At 39.8% G+C, this 20080-nt stretch overlaps 1 protein-coding gene across 5 annotated transcripts in view; it reads left to right on the forward strand.

The window, feature by feature from the left end:
* LOC122549908 (tensin-3-like) overlaps positions 1–20080 on the forward strand; it is a 434491-nt gene that overhangs the window by 324471 nt on the left and 89940 nt on the right. For all 5 annotated transcript variants that reach the window (XM_043690124.1, XM_043690125.1, XM_043690128.1 and 2 more), the window contains 3 exons: positions 11432–11561; positions 12371–12436; positions 16095–16199. In XM_043690124.1, coding sequence (XP_043546059.1) covers positions 11432–11561; positions 12371–12436; positions 16095–16199 — 301 coding nt within the window. The remainder of the gene's footprint in view (positions 1–11431; positions 11562–12370; positions 12437–16094; positions 16200–20080) is intronic.

Below are 20080 nucleotides of genomic sequence, written 5' to 3' on the forward strand. Positions count from 1 at the left end.
AATTTCCCTGACTCCAGCTATAACTCTTGCCCTGTAGTGCACTCTTATCCCTCTCCATCACTGGAGTAAAAGTCACCGAACTGTGGTCACTGTCCCCAAATTGCTCACCTACCTCTAATTCTAACACCTGGCCTGGTTCGTTACCCAGAACCAAATCCAGTATGGCCTCACCTCTTGTTGGCCTGTCTACATATTGTGTCAGGAAACTCTCCTGCACACATTGAACAAACACTGACCCATCTAACGAACTTGAGCTATAGCTTTCCCCATCAATATCAGGAAAGTTAAAGTCCCCCATAACAACCACCCTATTACTGTCACTCATCTCCTGGATCACCTTCCCTATCCTTTCTTCAATGATTCTAGGACTATTAGGAGGCCTGTAAAAGACTCCTTACAGGGTGACCTCACCTTTCCTATTCCTAACCTCAGCCCAAACTACCTCAGATGGCAAGTCCTCATCCATCGTCCTTTCCACCACTGTAATACTATCTTTGACAAGCAATGCCACACCTCCCCCTCTTTTACCCCCCCCTCTGACCCCACTACCACATTTAAATCCTGGAACCTGCAACAGCCAATCCTGTCCCTGTTCTATCCATGTCTCCGTAATAGCCACAACATCGAAGTCCCAGGTACCAACCCACGCTGCAAGTTCACCGAGCTTATTTCGTATACTTCTTGCATTGAAGTATTCACACTTCAAGCCACTTTCCTGTTTACAGGCACCCTCCTTTGAGATTGATGCCATGTTCCTAACCTCCCTACACTCCAGGTCCTGCACCCTAAAGCTACAGTCTGGGTTCCCATGCCCCTGCAGAGTTAGTTTAAACCCCCCCCAAGAGCACTAGCAAACCTCCCCCCAAGGATACTGGTGCCCCTCAGGTTCAGGTGTAGACCATCCTGTTTATAGCGGTCCCACCTTCCCTTGAGAAAAGGAACAGCTTTTAGAAAAAAAGGACCAGCTTGTGACACTTAGAGGGGTATTGCTTGACCTTTAATTCATGAGTCAAAAAAGTTACAAAATGTGAATTAATTGTGTCTTCACCTGCCAGGTTTTAATAATTTGCAATAAGTCAAGGATTGAATGTACAATCTTAGTTATTTGTAGTTTAGCTTGAGTTCTCACTTCTTCCACACCAGGATATTGCTTAAGGCAACGCCCCCCCTATTCTCAACACCCTGCTTCAATCTTTCCAAACACCATTATCTCCCAGTGGCTCAACATCCCATGCTTGTATTTCTGGTGCTCCCAAACTCTCTCACCTCTGAATCTCCTCTCAGCCTATGACACCAGCCACCAACCTACACAATTCACTATCTCTCTGATATTGCTATATGGAGTACCCACAACTACTGCTTTCCACCTGTAACATGAAATATTTTCTCTACCATACCTAATTTGTGCTTAAAAGATGTAACTAAGAAAATTAGCTCTAAATTGAACTAAATTAAGATAGTAATCAAGGCCACTAGACTTGCTCAATCATTCTGAATCAGTAACCCTGATGATTACTGTACATGAAATAATATTACGACTTGCATGACTCACTAATTTTAAAAAAGAATGTTGCAGACAAAATAAAATTCATGTGCACCATGTGCTGGCTGTTTCTTCACTCCTGATACATTATACAGCAACCAGCAATGCCACCACCCAACGGGCAGCAGAGTGAACTGAACTCATCAACCACATACTTGTCTAAAATACTGTCTGCGTTGGTGACATCATTAACTTCAGTCAACTTCATTATGAAGCATTCCTTTATTTGGTAGTCACTCGAACAGCTCTACTCTCCACATTACAACATCACAAAAAATCTTGGAGGAGATGCAGAAAAGAACTTAATAGAATGAGCAGCAGAATTGAAGAGATTTTCTGTTCAAGAAAGTGTGAATGAACTGGGCTCATATACTGAGAAAAAAAAATGAGTGGTGGCCTGATGGAGTTTTTTAAGATTATGAATGTGATAAATTGAGATCAAGAAGTCATACTGTGAGTGAGACCGAGGCTGAAGGCTTTTAATAAAAGAAAATCATTAATAAATTCAGTAAAGCATTTGGGAAAAGCCATTTTTACTCTGGGTATTGTTACAATGTAAAGTAAATAACACAAGGTTTTTTTGAGATGAATAACATGGATGTATTCAAGCAGAAGCTAGATAAATGCATGCATGGGAAAATAATAAAACCATATGTTAGTGGGGCCAGGTGAAGAAAAGTGGGAGGAAACTCGTATGGAGTATAAATAGAATGTGGGCCTACTTCTTTGCTGCAAATGCTGCATAATAATAGTATCCAGATTTAATCACTGCAAGTTTTGAACATTACTTTTATTCCCATAAGTACTCTGACTCCTATATAACCAAACAGCACAAAATCTCCAGATGCCACAGCCTATGAATTCCCATTACCTTGCAGATTAGAAACAGCACAAGATAATCCTTAGTTACAGCTTTGCATTTTCTTAGCTTCACTCCAGGCCGGATCAGTAACAGTACAAACTCACCACACTTGTTCTCCATCTATACAATTTGTTGAACATTTAGCATCATGGAGTCAAAATTGGACTAGCTATTTTTTAGATTTGCTAGTGAGAAGGCCTTAGTTTACAACTGGATAATAGTAACAAACAGGTTCTTAAAAGGCATTTGACTAAGTTCCAAATGAAAAACTGTTCAATCTAAAGCATAGCGATTGGGAAAAGATATAAAAAAAAGCTGAAAACTATAAGTTAGTTGATATCTTAGTAAATACTCAGGAAGAAATATTTGAGTGGAGCATCTGAGAATCAGCATTGGAATGACAATACTCAAATCTAGGATTCGGAAACTTGACAGAATTGGGCCAAATTCACAGATTTACCAAAAAAAGGTGGGCAGTTGATTTAGAACTGGCATGTTGGGAGCTACAAAGCAAGCTGGCCAAAATAACTGGCAGCAATCTGACCACAACAATGTCAGAGTGCCTCTACATCTCTCTGGCTGACCCTAGCAAAGTTTCTGGCATGAGACACCCAAGTGAATTCCAACCAGTCCTCACCAACACACAGCTGTCTGGAGCAGGAATTTGCTGTTACTGCTGCTGAACTCTGTTGTTAGGAGCACACAATGCTGAAGAACAAAAAAAGAATTCGGAGCCTTTAATTACAAAAGGAAACTCATTCTATGAAAGAATGCATTGATAGCCCCTACATTGTTACTACTCGGCAAAGTCACTCTGTGAATATCCCATTATTTTAATACTTTAACCCAGTTCCTTCTGTTTCTCTCCTCTTCTCAGTATTATTAAGAGACTGTACCTTTGGCTGGAAAGTCAAGAACTAAGGTCACATCCTTATGATAAGGTTGGCCATTTAGGACCCAATAAGGAGATGTTTATTCTTCAAATTTACAGGGCTTTGGAATCCTTCATAGCCAGAGAGTTGTAGGTGATTAGTCATTGTATATTTGAGGTTGGGGGTCAACAGATTTTTGGATACCAAGAAAATCATGGATTATGGGATAGAGCAGGAACATGGAGGAAAGATTAAGGATCAGATCTGTGGAGAGAGCAACAGAGGTAACATTTGACTCTGATATGACTCTTCTTAAACCGCTCTAAAAGAGTTTTGAAGAACAGTAATATTGGACTTGAATTGTTACTTGTTTCTCTCTCCAAGCCCACTGAATTCCCCCAGTATTTTCTCTCTTTGTTCATTTTTCCAGCATTCTCAGTATTTTGCTTTTTTTTTTCAAACTAGCAACTTGATTCATCCCGCCACCCACCACTGAAACCAATTCATCATTTAAACATGGAAATAACTATTTTCTGAAGAAAAACATCCTGCAGCTGTTGCCATGTTGGGTCACTAGTGCAGGAGGAAAAGGCTCAATTTTTTTGAGTCTCTGTTTCTTAGCAGTGAACTTTAATGGATGACTACAAAACCTATGGGACTGTAATTGAGCAGGCAGCAATTTGCTGTCCATTAATTTTAATGGATGAAAGAAAATCATATTGTGTCAATATTTCCTGATGCCAGGTCCTGATGCAGCTGAGTTCAGCAGCAGTAACAGCAAATTCCTGCTCCGGACAGCTGTGTGTTGGTGAGGACTGGTTGGAATTCACTTGGGTGTCTCATCCCAGAAACTTTGCTAGGGTCAGCCAGAGAGATGTCGAGGCACGCTGACTTTGTTGTGGTCAGATTGCTGCCGGTTATTTTGGCCAGCTTGCTTTGTAGCTCCCAACATGTCAGTTCTAAATCAACTGTCCACCTTATTTTGGTAAATTTGTGAATTTGGTTCAATCCTAGCAAGTTTTCAAATCCTAGATTTGAGTATTGTCATTCCAATGCCGATTCTCAGATGCTCCACTCAAATATTTCATCCAGAGTATTTGCTCCTCTGACAGATATCAACTGGTGACAGGTGATACTCTCCCTCGGTAGCACATTCGGAAAATTGACCATGATATGTCTGCACTTTGATGTGACCTTCTCAAGGCTTGATTATTTGCATGTATGTGGCATTGGTCATTATTGTTTCATAGCCCTTCAGAACAGTTCATTCTGCTTCAGTTCAAAGTAGTAAAAAGCGTAATATTGTTGATTTGAATAATACTTGCTAGTTCTTAATTCAGCTACTCATGTCTTCTGTAGGAGCATTTTGCAAAACTACATTTCCTCACATTCTGATCAAACGAGACAAATATACATAAAACACTCAAAACTGACATGGATCAGTAAGTAATGACTCAACACATTGTCCCTTTCGTTAACTTAACATTTCCAAGTTGCTTTGAAATACAGACTTGTAGTCAGCTTCCTGAATCACTTCGTCATTCCTTCTGTGCTTTGTTTCAGTCTTGGTGGTGTTCTGATTGTGGATCTTGACTCTCTTGTTGTAGCTCTTGTTGTAGATTTTTCCATGTGATTCTTCTTTGGAACTGGAGAGGGAAGTGAAAAAGTAGTATGTTTTAGAATAGCAAGAAAGGTAGGAGGAGCAAATGGAACTGAAAGAAAGGTCAAGGAAAGGTTTGAGAGTGAAGAAGATTTGAGATCATAGTGGAGAAGAGAAAAATGAGTTATAATGGTTTTTGAGAAGAACGAGAGATCCGATCATAACGGATTTAATAGTGAAATAAAGATTAACATTGTTAAGAAAACTAGGCATTTGGGCTAGTAGACAAAATGGAGGGCAGAGATTGTGCCCTCTAGTAGTTGATCTCAGTATTGAATCCAGAAGGCCGTAAAGTGAATGGAAAACTGAGTGTCATTCCTGCAGCTTGCAATGGGCTTTGCTGGTGCACTGGATCAGGCCTTGGACAGAAATGTGGGTGAGAGAACAAATTGGTGTATTAAAATGGCAAGCATCCAGAGGTTAAGGTTCATGCTTGCAGATTGAACAGAGGTGTTCTGTAAAGCAGTCACCCAGTCTGTGTTTGGTCTCAACAGTGTGGAGGACACTGCCTTATAGACTAGAATGAGCAAAGATCACTGCTTCATCTGGGAAGAATACTTGGGGCCTTGGACGTGAAGACATAGGACGTAAAAGAATAAGAGTTGCATCTTCTGCAATTGTACAAGAAGGTGCCATGGGAGAATGAGGTGTTGGTAGAGTGACATGTGTGTGGGTCAAGCTGTCACAGAGAGAATAGTATTCCATTGAATCAGAATTAGGGCTATAATGCCAGTTTCAATTCAAATTATTCCTGCGTTATTTCTGCAAATATTAGTGGTTAATTAAATATTTTGTTGTTCTGGTTTAATTTCTATCCTCACAAAAATAAAGCAGATATACTTAATTAATAATCTTCAGTTTATTTCTTAAAAATAAATAACTGTTTGACCTGAGTGTTCAAATGTTTTGGGCTTTAAATTATTAGAAAATTAAAATGTTATGCAAATTAGATGTTTGGATGACTGCTCAGTAATTTCAGTTTAAAAGTGCGCATTTTAAAACAATGGGTACATGTGCAATTGGACCTCCCATGCACATTGCAGTGGCTTTGGCCTTGCTAGGCTTGTTCGAAACTAAAAACATAAGGCCATTATGTTTTACTGCACCCTGTGTTCTGTATAGTATAGACTCTATCAGAATCTAATACATGTTCAACATCTACCACATACATATATATATACCCTAAACTTGCCAGTCACCATACAATCACATTTCTGTGCTCTCTCTCAGTCACACTTCATGTGAACTACTGTAGTTATTATTAAAGTATAGCACAGATAGGAACAGGAATAGACCATTCATGACTGATCATTTCCTCAATGCCAATTTCACACACTAATTTCACTTCCCCTAAGGTAATTAATCTTTGGTAACATGCACTTCTGTCTTCCATGTGCTCAATGATTGACCTTTCACAGCTCTCTAAAGATTGGCCATCGTCTGAGGGAAGAAATTCCTCATCATTACAGTGTTAACTCCTGAGATTAAGGCCCTGGCTTCCAGAGTTGCCAATCAGGAGAAACGATCTATATCCATTCTATCAAATCCCTGATGTAAAAATCTTATAGGCTTCAAATAGGTTATCTCCCATTCTTTGAACCCCTAAAGATGACAAACTCGATTTTCTTAATCTCTCCTCTTAAAACAGTTCCACTATCCCAGTGATTAATCTGGTGAATTCCAGTGGCACTCCCTCTCTGACAAGTAAAGCCCCCTTTAGATCAGGAGACTGATTTCTAAACTGTCATTCCCTGAAAATGAATGCCACTATACTGTTTGCCTTTTCTAATTGGTTGTTAACCTGCACGCTAGCTTTTATTGACTTATGGTAAAGAGAACTGAGATCCTTTTGCACTTCCCAACCCCTCACCACTTAAGAAATATTCTACCTTTAAAGTGCATGACTTCATGCTTATCTATTTTACACTTGGTTTGCTATGTTTTAGCCCATTCGCTGAGCCTGCCTAAGTCCAGAGATAAATAGCTTAAATCCAGCCATGGCCATTTACCGAAAACAAATCAGAAATATAAGGTCAGTTTCAGTAAAACTCACCATGCATTTGTCAGACTGTTATAAAAATCTAACTTGTCCACTATGGAAACTTGTCAAATATTTCCAGGTTGGCCTTTATCTGATGCATGTCTTTGCTCACTTCAAGATTAGCATTTTACTGTTCTATTGGGGAGAACTAGAGGACCCACTGCCAACCTCTTGGGAAGCAGCATTGGGTCATGGGTGCTGGCTTGCAAGCAAACAATGTATTTTTAAAAATGAGGAATAATACTTAAGAGGTCAGATTTAGAAGTCTAAGTATCATGTGTTATAATATTAGAGTTTGAGTGAAAAGATTGATATGTGAGAGTAATGATCTGGAAAGATATATTACAAATGGAAGTCACAAGGACTGTCTTGAACTTCATACTGCGAGTTTAGCTTGAATAAGGCAGCATTTATTAAAGCTGTAACTGATCAGGAGACATGAAGTTCCTGGTCAGTAGGAGTGACGTAAATGGACAAAGGTTGTGGAGATTAAACAGCAGTAACTTGTTTTTAAATTGCCAATATAATGATGATTTTGTTTCATTGTCAACATGTCTAAAAGAGCCAATCATTATAATTAAGAAAGGCACCCGGAAACATGTTGAGAAAAGTTCATTGCATGGAATAATGTTTTCATGTAAATTTAAATAAGTGTTTGAAAAGGTGCTAGTTTTGACTTACCTATTGTTAATCTTATGTGAATACCATTTTTTGCTGTAATTAGTTGTGTTTAGCTTCATGGTGTCTATTAATCCATTAAAATGATCAAATTTGGAGTACTCTGCCGTCAAGAATGCTACGAACCTAATTATTTTCCACTGGCCTTAAATGCTATGTGAGATATGTTTCCAAAATAGAAAATATACTTTGTGATTCTGACACAATATCACTTTCTGAAGGTACTCAAAGGGGTCCTTCAATTGTGCAAGGCTTGCCAAATCTTCCTTTTTTTCCGGTTAGGATGAGAAAAACATGTAGTACCAGAAATAAACCATGCGTGTTTGGAGACATTACGTATAATTGGAACTGAGCTCTGAGATTTATGTTTCTCGCTTAAATGTTTGCAATCATTGTAGTGATATGATGCTGAGTTGCAACAGTTTCCCAAGACTATGGTGATATGATAGTCTCAGAAACATATCACAGATTACACACAAACCTGGTGTCATTACTTATTGCAAAAGTAGAATTACTGATTGACAAAACATGACAGGGGCTGCAGTCATGCAGAACAAACTTCTGTGAATCTATTACCAGTTGCACAAAGAAACCTTTTCTCAAGCTTTGTTACATATTACCTCATACTTGATAACATGTAGGTGAGCATGAACATAGTGGGCAGTCTTCACTGAATGCTCAGTGATTCAGTAAGTTTAGTGATTCAGCCATTTTAGAACTTACTGTGAAAATATTGAAGATCATTTCACCACATTAAGTACAATAATCACTGAAGTTCTTTGAAACAACTTAGTTTCTTTTTAAAAGAAAGAAAACCGTGTGTTCATCGAGACAACAATTTATTGTAGTTTCATCAGTATATTGTTAGAATGAGAACATTGTTTATTTTCACACAGAAGATAGTAAGAAGCTTTTTTAATTGCAGAGAGACATAGATAGGATGCAGAGCTGGGCTGAGAGGTGGCAAATGGAGCTTAATGTGGACAAGTGTGAGGTGATACACTTTGGACGGAGTAATCGGAATGCAAAGTACTGGGCTAATGGTAAGATTCTTGGGAGTGCAGATGAGCAGAGAGATCTCGGTGTCTATGTACACAGATCCCTGAAAGTTGTCACCCAGATTGACAGGGTTGTTAAGAAGGCATACAGTGTTTTGGCCTTTATTAATAGAGGGATTGAGTTCCGGAACCAGGAGGTTATGCTGCAGCTGTATAAAGTTCTGGTACGGCCACACTTGGAGTGTTGTGTACAGTTCTGGTCACCGCATTATAAGAAGGATGTGGAAGCTTTGGAAAGGGTGCAGAGGAAATTTACCAGGATGTTGCCTGGTATGGAGGGAAGGTCTTACGAGGAAAGGCTGAGGGCCTTGAGGCTGTTCTTGTTAGAGAGAAGAAGGTTGAGAGGTGACTTAATAGAGACATCCAAGAAAATCAGAGGGTTAGATAGGGAGAGGCTTTCTCCAAGTATGGGGACGGCAAACATGAGGGGACACAACTTGAAAGTGAGGGGAGATAGGTATAAGACAGATGTCAGAGGTAGTTTCTTTACTCAGAGAGTAGTAAGGGTATGGAATGCTTTGCCTGCAACGGTAGTAGATTCGCCAAGTTTAAGTGCATTTAAGTCGTCATTGGACAGGCATATGGACGTACATGGAATAGTGCAGGTGGGATGGGCTTCAGATTAGTATGACAGGGCGGCGCAACATCGAGGGCCGAAGGGCCTGTACTGCGCTGTAATGTTCAATGCTCTATATAGTGGGATGTGGGTGAGGCTGGCTGGGTCACTTATTTGCAATTAAGAAAAGTGATCAAAGTTATCCGGGCATTGTACGACTGCTATGAACAGAGCAGCCTTGAATTCCTCACTGAAATCTTGATGGGCAGGAAGTTGCCCTCCCTGTTATAAGGTGAGCAATGGTGAGAAGGAGAAAAACTAGATTCTGTTATTGGTGGCTTCCGAATCTTGCCATTGAGCAGCGACTGCCCTACCTCTGTGCTTTGGCATGTCATTCTAGTTCCAACTTGCCTTGTTTTTACGCCATTTCCAATTCTTCTCCATCAAGAAACTAAACAGCACAAATTCCCGACATGTGAATGAGAGCAGGTGCCTGGCAGCTACAGCTCTCCAATGCTTGTCCCGACCATCATGCAACTGCCCCTCCACAACAGCATTCTACTGGCCACCATCATCTTTGAACGTTTGTCCACGCCGGTCGGCATTGGCAAACTACCAGCCTCATGACAGAATCAGGCATGCTGTCAGACCAAATCTCTTACCACTTTAATACAGAGGCACTTACATGTTTCATGCTCCTGTCACAGCACTTTGCATGTGGGGTCTACATGCATCTCATGCACCTACGCCTGAGGCATCTAAGGTCTTAGCTTGCTTTCTTAGTCCTCACTCACTTGTATTTACTTGCAGCTGCCAGCCTTGTATACTTCACAGTGCTTTCCTAGTATGCACTCACTGACTTCCGCACTGACTCAAGGGCTGCCAGATTCTCTATACGTTGCTTTCTTAGCACACATAGTGTTTAGGATTCAGCTCCAGCCTGCTAACTTCTACAGCTTGTATTATTTCTTCAGTGCAGAGGCAGCTTCTCTGGTGTGGAGTACCGAACAGTTAAGGTAGTGGTCATGTTGGTATACTGCACTGTGTGCTACATTAATGTTACACTTGCAACATGTGTTAACAGTTTGCACGGCACATGCTTCAAGCAAATGTCTTTGGGCGAAAGTCAAAAGGGAGCTGCCCTCAGATAGGTGAACAAGGATTTCAGTCAGTAAGGGGTACTGCCAGTGTTAGTCAAGGGGCTTAGTGATACTAATCCAACCGGTTAGCAAGTCAGACAGTTACTTATTCTCACTGAAGTCCAGGGCTCCATGTACAAGCAAAGATGCTGCGGTTCTGAAATAAAAACGTGTCAGAAAATCGCAGCAGATCTGGTAACATCTGTGGAGAGAGAAACAGAGTTAATGTTTCAAGTCCAGTTTTGGCCCTGAAGAAAAGTTATACTGGATTTACTGGTTAGTGGGTGATTAGTTATGAGGTGGGTGAGAGCAATTGTATAGGCATGATACATGCAGTAAATAAAAATTGTAGTCTGAGATTTTGTTAAAAGTGTGTGTGCATTTGCAGAGCTAAGTGAATGCTGGCCCTGTGACTGAGTGGTAGCAAAGGAAATGTTGGAGATCATTCATCTCAGTCTCCAGACATCTCTGCAACAATTCAAGTCCCATGTTAACTGGCATTGATAAGTGATCTCTCTCTTATAAATATTCCATCACTATTCCTCACTCAAGGAACCAACCTGTAAGTTCACCACCACCAACTTTGCAACTTCTGAGCCAAGCTAAAAGAAAAAAGCAAAGGAAACTGGGAATATTTAGATCAGAAAAAGACCAAGTTGGAGATGGAAGCTTGATCTTTAGTAATGTCCAGAGTAACAATCTCTACATGAGCTGTAGTTCTTAAGAGGAATCTTGAGCAGAGAGTTTAGGTTTAACTTCTTTACACAAGGGAGGTAAATGTGTGGAGTGAACTGCTTAGAAAGATAAAATATCCAACTGAATGCAAAAGCAAACTGATGGAGTGTCCGTCACTGAAAGTCATTAAGCATGATGAGAACTTTATTTTTGTACCTCAACGTTTGAAATCAACCGAGTAGAGATTTTGATTTTCCTGTATATCATTCTTTAATGTCAGTGAAGTGTTGATTTTTGAAATAATTTGTTCTTGACATATTCAACATGAGTAAATGAATTGTTTGCAGGTTAAATGCTACCACAAGAAGTATCGTTCTGCAACAAGAGATGTCATATTCCGACTTCAGTTTCACACAGGCTCGATCCAAGGTTTTGGATTTGTATTTGGGAAGGACGACCTTGACAATGCAAATAAAGGTATATTGATAACTTAGAGATTGAGTCATCAATTATACCTCTAATGTAAAAATACAGGCAATAAACCAGTCAGTGTCTATGAGCTTTCATTCTTAGCCATTAAGGATAACTTTGCCACAGAGAGCAGGTTTGGAGAGTCTGCTACCATTACTTGATTTTTTTCCACACACTACCAACTATACAGCAACCCTGAAGTTCCAACATCTGCAGTCTTTCTCATCCTCCAGCCCTGACACAGCCTTCTTTTGATACCAATGTTAATGGTTCACTCTCAGGATGTGTGATTTATGCATTTATTTTTATCGATTGAAATTGAGTGCTGACAATGTGTTGCTTTCTCGCTCTCAGCTCAATGACTGGTACATGAGATCGGGAGAACTGAAAAGATAGAAACATTGACAAGCACTGCGCATTGTAAAACCAGTGATGCATTGTTCTAAAAATTAAAATTTATATGTTCCTCTTACAAAATCAGCTGTAATCAGAAAAAAATACTGATGCTAAATTATTTTTGTTTTTATTTTAAATAGTGTTTAAATTTAATATGCATTGTTTCTGATACACTGGAAAGGGATATTCCCACTTTTCAGTTATTCTTGTTAAAGCCTCACAGAAAATGCATTTAATCTGCCACAAATACTTGTTTTGTTTTCAATAAATTCTTTGGACAAACAGATGTAAACCGATTTCTTTTCTTAATGGACAACAATTCAGAATATTCTAAAAATATTCAGAACAGTTTCTCTAAATCTAAACAATAACAATCTCTGGCTCGAGAGCTCTTATTTTATTCTCCACTTTTATTTTAGATGACAGGTTTCCTGAATATGGGAAGATTGAGCTTGTATTCTCAGCCAGTCCAGAAAAAATACAAGGTGCGTACAATTATTAATCTGTTTTCCCCCACTGCACAATTCAGTTAGGAACTGATTCCCTGTTTATGGTCAGCGAAGTGGGACAAGAACTGGAATCAAGGAATTTATTGACAAAACATTGCTGGTGATGTACTATTTTTGAAAGAATCACTGACTCTCGTATTTTTAATGCAATTATAAACAATGTGGTGAACAAAAGCTACCTTTAGAATAACTCGGTTTATAACAGTTAGTTCATAACGCTCACATATCACTTTTGCATATTAATGGTGTTTTTATCCTAGTTTTAAAATATATTGTTTGTAGTTATGTAAAATGGTGCTTAATTTTAATGCTGTACATGCTGTGATCAGAAGGCAATAATCCAATAAATAATTGACCAGAGACACACATGCTTTGTTTAGGTTGTCAAACATTCAACAGGAATTAAAACACATGTTTGTTTGTGTCATATTTTTGAACAAAGTGTCCTTCACATCATTTCTCTTTTTATGCTTAGCTGTAGATAATTTTGAAGGATATTCGGCCCTTAAACAAAACAGAGAGCATGAGAGCGAGGCTGTATAAAGCCAAATCAGAATGAGACCCTGCCAAACTTAATGCCAGGGCTTTATTTAAATAACATACAACAATCTTCCATTTGACGGTAGGACTGCTCGACAGCTCACAAGTTAATTTCAGAACGGGCAGTGCCCTTCAGTTATTCAGGCTAAGGCCTGTTTTTAGGAGCAGAAGAGGGATGAAGATGTTGGAGAACAATTAGGAGAGGTCTTACAGCAATTGTGATCAAAGCAGGAAGTGGACCAGATCACAGGAGGTCCAGGGATTCCTAGCAAGGTCCAAAGAACCATACTGGCCCACAGAAAACCAGATAATGAAATTTGAGGTTTAGCTTGTTTGGCCTCTTCTGGCATAGGATCTATTTCTGATCATGAGGAGAACTGTGAACTGCTCCGCACCCTCACTACTCCAGCCTCTGGACAGGTATTCAGAAGATGATTTCTTCAAACCCAGTATAAATGTTTAAGTGTACACTCTAGCTCCCTTCTTGCAGGGATCCTTTTCATCTGAATAGAACAGGTTAACATGGAATGTGCCAGAAAGAGACCGGACCAGTGGGGATAACTAAGACCTGTTATTTTAACAACCCCTCACTAACACCATGATCTGAGTTTGGTTTGTAGCTGCTGGCAATGGTTACAATATGGGCCCATAGAATGTGGCACAAGGGAAGACTCTTTGCTCAAAGGTTTTATAAAAATAAACAAATTGGCAGAACAACTTTTGAAGCTACATTAAGGGCCTTTGCTCATAAAGAATAAATGACATTTCAAAATATATCTGAAATGTCGCAAAAATAACCGCGTAGCTATTTAGGGAAATCGACACAGGAAGGGAAAGTACTCCTGCTTCAGAAAATTGAAGAAGCCAAGAATGGGGCTACCTTCTTACTTTGTTGGTAGCCCCCTGCAGAAAGTAACAAAAATATGATTTCAGATGTAAAAATATAAAGTCACTTGCAGTGATTTAAACTTTACAAATAAGTTTATCTTTTTAGATATGAAATGTTTTCATGAATGTTTTTGCCTGTTGGTTTGTCTCTCTCTCAAGCTTAAACTTACGGGGGTTTCATTGGTTTATAGTGCAGCTCTCCCACTTGGAAAAGGACTTTGAGACTTGATTGGACTGAGATTGTCCTAATGTTATCCTTTTGGTGTTTTCTTCTGACTGAACATTTCTATAAATTGTTTACATTGAGTGTCTTCCTCCACCACTGTAGAGGTCATGATTACCCAATTATATATGCAGATTTTAAGGTTCACGTTGTTTAGTTTAAGTGAATTTGGAAGGGTTTCAAAAAAATTTGATTGAACCAGTTGGGCATTAAAGATGGTGTGTAAACATTCATGTACTTTCCTGGTACTAGACATATTGGATGTAGGTTTGTTCGCTGAGCTGGAAGGTTCATTTTCAAATGTTTCTTCACCTTACTAGGTAACGTCTTTATTGAGCCACTGGATGAAGCACTGGTGGTGTAGCCCGTTTTCTATTTATATGTTTGGGTTTCCTTGGGTTGGTGATGTCATTTCCCAGAGGATTTCCCACCATCCCCTAGTATGGTGAGGAACATCTGAAAACGAACCTTCCAGCTCAGTCAGCAAACATACATCCAGAACCTCAACCTGTGCTACAAATCTTCTCAAAACTCGCTAAGTAGGCACATTTCCTGATTTATTGAATTCATTTTTACGCCTTGCCATGACATTGAACTCTTGACCTCTAAGTTGCAGTTCCCATGCCATTAACATGACGTCAAAATACATAGCATCTCCAAAGCTGTCATGGAATTTGATTTCAGGGAAATGAATCTTTGCCAAGAAAGTATAGTGGGTACATTGCAGTGATAAACATCAGAAGATGCATGCGATAGACCAGTAGACAAAGCTAAACAATCTCATCACCAGTACAACAGACCTAAGCTCTGATGTCTTGGCATATCCAGTGGTGAGTGGTGGTGGGCAGTTAACCAGTTAGCTTCAGGCAACGATGTGTGAAATTTTCACATTCTCCCTGGCTCTGCATGGGTATCCTCTAGGTGCTGTGGTTTCCTCCCAGAGTCCAAAGATGTGCAAGTTAAGTAGATTAACCATGATGAATCACCCATAGTGTCCAGGGATGTGCAAGCTAGGTTGATTAGCCATGGCGAGGTGGGGGTGGAGGGGGCGGTGGGGAGGGAGGAAGGTGTCTAGAGTGAGTTGTCTTTGGAGGGTTGGTCTTGTCACAACGGGCCGATTGGCCTACTTCCACACTGTAGGGATTCTGTGACTCTCCAGTAAAACCCAAGCACAACAGTAATGTTGTGACAATGAAGACCTTTAAAATAGCAAGAAAAGCTCTTGAACTGAGGCTGTTGTCAATTCTGTGTCCCCTCTCGTTGGAAGCTCACAATAACACCACCCACAGTTGGGCATTGAAAAAATCAGGCCGTGCAAAACTTATGCTATCAAAGTAGTGAAAAACAAAGAAGAAAGATTTCAGAACATCATTATTTGTCATGACAGTATAAAATGCAAGTAAAAAGAGAAATTATAAAGTGAGTAATAAGAAACTAAGTCAATCAAAACTAGGAGCTCACTCAAATGTTATTTTACGAGGTAGGGTATAAGTGCTTTCGTGCAAATCTTCATTGTGGTCTGTTGTTTAAAAGTTATTTCTACCTGATGGAATGTGAGAGCAACATAATGAGATGTAGATTCATGAATAATAAACATAATTAGAGATTTAAGATTGTAACTGTATCTCTTGAACATTCTATTCTAACTGGATACAAGTGAAACAAACTGCAGCTATCGGTGTAACTGACTCTTGGGGGATTCTCGATTAAATATGTCATTAATCCAAGCTCTGAAGTTTGCTTTCTGAGTCCTCCCTTCAAACAGTTTCTTTTTAATTCTTTAACAGCTGCAATTTCATTTTGTTGGTATCTTACTATGAATGTATGTTGCTCCTTCCTACTTGTTGAAAACAAGGACACTTTATCTGTCAGGCAGAGAAAACTGAATGCTGCCAGGAATGTATTTGCTTCAATGATTAGTCTCTGTGAATGTAAAGCTTTATAATGGTCAAACATCATGGTAAACCTATTCTTCTATAATAGGTTCTGAGCATCTCCAGAATGATCATGGTGTAACCGTGGATTATAACACTGCTGATCCATTGATCCGATGGGATTCATATGAGACCCTTACTGCTGATGGGGAAGGTAAGATAGGTATATTGGATTATCTAATGATTATGTTAATGTAAGGGTGTTAATGGAATGGATATAAAATATACGTTTCGTTATAGAATGCTACATCATGTACTCAAACCAATTATAATACATTTAGGTGTAGAATTAAGTTTCCTACATTTTCTAATAGCCCTCATTACTAGACTCCAAACAACTAATATGGCTGAGGTTGTATTTTGATGTTTTTATTAATGAATAAGAATGAGATTGTGCCTTGAGTACAGAGCCCAGATCTCAAGTATTCCTGAAAACAGACATGGTGTAAACTTTTTGTCTGATACTCATCAGGACAAATACAAGAATGTCAGCATTGAAAGGGCACACCAGTTTGTACTGCGTAAGAAACTGGATGCTGATTGATTAACAAGCTGACTCGGGACATTGCATTGGCATAGCAACTGCATCAAGGAAGGTTACCCCCAAGTTTTAATGTAAATTATAACAAAGTAAGTGGACTCTGGCCAACATGTGCCCTACAGAGTGCAGCACTGACCTGCTGCTCCTCCTCCCTCCCCCGCCCCCGCCACCACCACCACCACCACACCAGATTGTTATTTACTTTAAAAGGTGGCAACTAGCCTGGACCTAGCCATATGTATGACAACTCTATCAAATGTAAGTAATCCATACCATAAGCCCAACTGATAATCTAAAATTCAAAACAGGAAATGCTAGCGAGACTCTGCAGGTCAGGAAGTATCTGTGGAGAGAGAAAGAGTTAATGGCTTAAGTCCAATGACTCCAATTGGACTCAAAACACCAACTCAGTTTCTCTTTGTCCACAGATGCTGCCAGACTTGCTGAGTCTCTCCAGCACTTTTGTTTTTTTAATTTCTGATCTCCAGCATATTTTGCTTTTGTTTGATAACCTGAAATGTTTTGGTGTAATTCTTCAGATTCTTAGGATAGTTGTGTAATTACTGCTCAATTGTGGAATCACATCTAATGTTGGACACTACATTGTAGTTTTGCAACCATGAGCTGGTTGAGTATGATTGGTCTTCTGTTTGTTGCGAACAATCAAAGGGATGTGCTATTTATTCCACCAGCCCTTGGGACATCCAGCCAAGTACCTGGTAGCCCGCCGGCACTGAAATTCATATGCTGCATTCCTCATTTGGGTGGCAGGCAGAACATCTCTTTTCTTCAATGGCAGCTTCCTATTAGTGGAAACTAGCACCTTATGTTGGAGAGAACCAGTCGTAGATTTGATAGGCTGTAAAGAATAGAGGCCAGAACAGATGAGCCTTGGTCTGATCAAAAGGTTGAGCAGACCCAATTTGCCAAAGGCCAGCTCTCAATTTTCATGTTTGTAAGACAACTATCTCACCTTTACCAAACTAACAAGAAGAAGAATGTGGAGGGAGTCTTCACTGAACAATTGAGTTGCTCAGCATTTTTCATCTACCATGCATTCCTTAGACACTCAGTACACCTGGTTTCTTGGTCCTCTTCCAATCACGCTACTGGCTGGAGGTTCATACACAAATGGTTGAAGTATGTAAGGAAGGAAACCTGCAGCAGCGCCTGGGGTAGACAGCCTTTAAAGCTGGGACCAGCAAACTTGATCTTGTCAGCTGATAATATGACTGCCACCCCATTCCCTTCTCTGACCAATGAATGGCCAGTCATCTCCTGGAGAAATATGGAATGCTGAGTGGCATCGCCAGCGTCCCTTCCTTCGTGTACCGCCTTCCATTCCTCACTGAATTTTGGGAAGTTGTGGAACCTTTTCACACAGGGAATTGTCTGGGTTTTGAATGTACAATCTCAAAGTATGCTGGAGTCAAGCTCAACTAAGGCATTCGGAAGAGCATTTAAATAAAAACAAACATGCAGTGTAATGGGGAAAAGGCAGGAATTTGGTATCAAACCAAAATGCTAAGAGCTGGGGCAGACACTAAATGGCCTCTGTGCTCTGTTTGTAATTCTAAGCTAAGCTTCCACTCCTCTGTATTCTTCTCATGCAAGTGTGAGAAATCGAACTTATACACTTCAGTTTGTGTAAATGTAACCAAAGCCCCTTCAATGCATCCTCCCTCTGTTTGGGGACTGTTAAGTGTGTAACATTTTCAATAAGTGTTGATTTAAGTTGTGGACAAAAATGAACAGCAAATTCAGTTGTGGAAAATACTTAAATATTCATTTGTATTTATAAATCATCCTGTCATCTCAGTAGAAAAGTGTGGAGTGCAGTGTTTGGCACTGAGACAGCTGTTGCACGGCAGCAACAATATACTAACCAGGAGGCACTGTCAAACAAATGATCAGGATTCAAATGAACTGTAATGGGGGATAAAAAGGCAACTATGGAAAACAAATTAAGAATAAACATAGGGGGAATCAAAGATGGCGTCGACCCAGCAAGTCTGAGTCTATAGTGCTCTTCCCAAGACTTGGGTAAAGTGGGTCACCCACCCCCACCACACTCACCAAATCATTCATAATAGCTGTTTAATTTAATTAGTTGCTTAGTATTACATTTAAACAGTCTAATATTTAGTAAAAATGACGAAAGGGAAGGGACCCCGCAGCTCTCAGAAAGCAAGAACCCCTCCCCCACCCTCTCCAGCTGCAGCTGAGGCATCCACAGCCGCCACAGGGGACTTACCTACAGTGACAAGCCTTGTGGAGATGATCTCCAAGCTGGATGTGAAGATCGACGCTTTTATCGCGGAGTCCCGAAGTCGATGGGACTCGCTCTCGGCCGCGCTGCAGAAGCACGACCGAGACATTAAGGAGATCGAGCGCCGAGTTGGAGGGTTGGAGTTTAAGGCCGCGACCTCCGAAACTACAGCGCACTCGGCCGTGGATCAGATCTTGGAAAAGACCCCCAAGCTATGATCTATAAAGGATCCAAGATCATGTTATTCCAGGACTTTTCCCCAGTTCTTGTCCGAAAGAGGAAGGCATTCGATGAGGCGAAGAAGCGTTTAAGGGACTTAAATATTCAGTACTCCTTACGCTACCCAGCGACGCTACGCTTTAACCATGAAGGATCCGTGTATAATTTCGGATCACCAGAAAAGGCTAAGGAATTCTTGGACTCTCTTAGATGAACTGTAAGAGATAATGGATGTTGGTTTGCCTTTCCCCCCCTTTTTTTATTTTTTATTACCTTACTGTTTAGTATTATCATGGGGGGTGGGGAGAGGGATTTGGTTTTCTTCCCCCCCCCCCTCCCCCCCCCTTGGGGTTGTTTTCTTTTAGTATTTTATGTATATATATGGGTATGTATGTATGGGTATGTATGTATGGGTATGTATGTATGGGTATGTATGTATGGGTATGTATGTATGGGTATGTATGTATGGGTATGTATGTATGGGTATGTATGTATGGGTATGTATGTATGGGTATGTATGTATGGGTATGTATGTATGGGTATGTATGTATGGGTATGTATGTATGGGTATGTATGTATGGGTATGTATGTATGGGTATGTATGTATGGGTATGTATGTATGGGTATGTATGTATGGGTATGTATGTATGGGTATGTATGTATGGGTATGTATGTATGGGTATGTATGTATGGGTATGTATGTATGGGTATGTATGTATGGGTATGTATGTATGGGTATGTATGTATGGGTATGTATGTATGGGTATGTATGTATGGGTATGTATGTATGGGTATGTATGTATGGGTATGTATGTATGGGTATGTATATATGTGTATATATATATATGTATATATGTATATATATATATATGTGTATATATGTATATATATATATATATATAAAAAATAAGCTGGGGGGTTTGGTTAATGTTGGTGGGAGGAGGTGGTTACCTTATTCTATTTTACCTCTGTCTTTAGGAGCGGGGTTGTTTCTCCTTTGTTATTT

The sequence above is a fragment of the Chiloscyllium plagiosum genome, chromosome 5 (assembly GCF_004010195.1).
Source record: "Chiloscyllium plagiosum isolate BGI_BamShark_2017 chromosome 5, ASM401019v2, whole genome shotgun sequence".
In the NCBI taxonomy this organism is placed as follows: Eukaryota; Metazoa; Chordata; class Chondrichthyes; order Orectolobiformes; family Hemiscylliidae; genus Chiloscyllium; species Chiloscyllium plagiosum.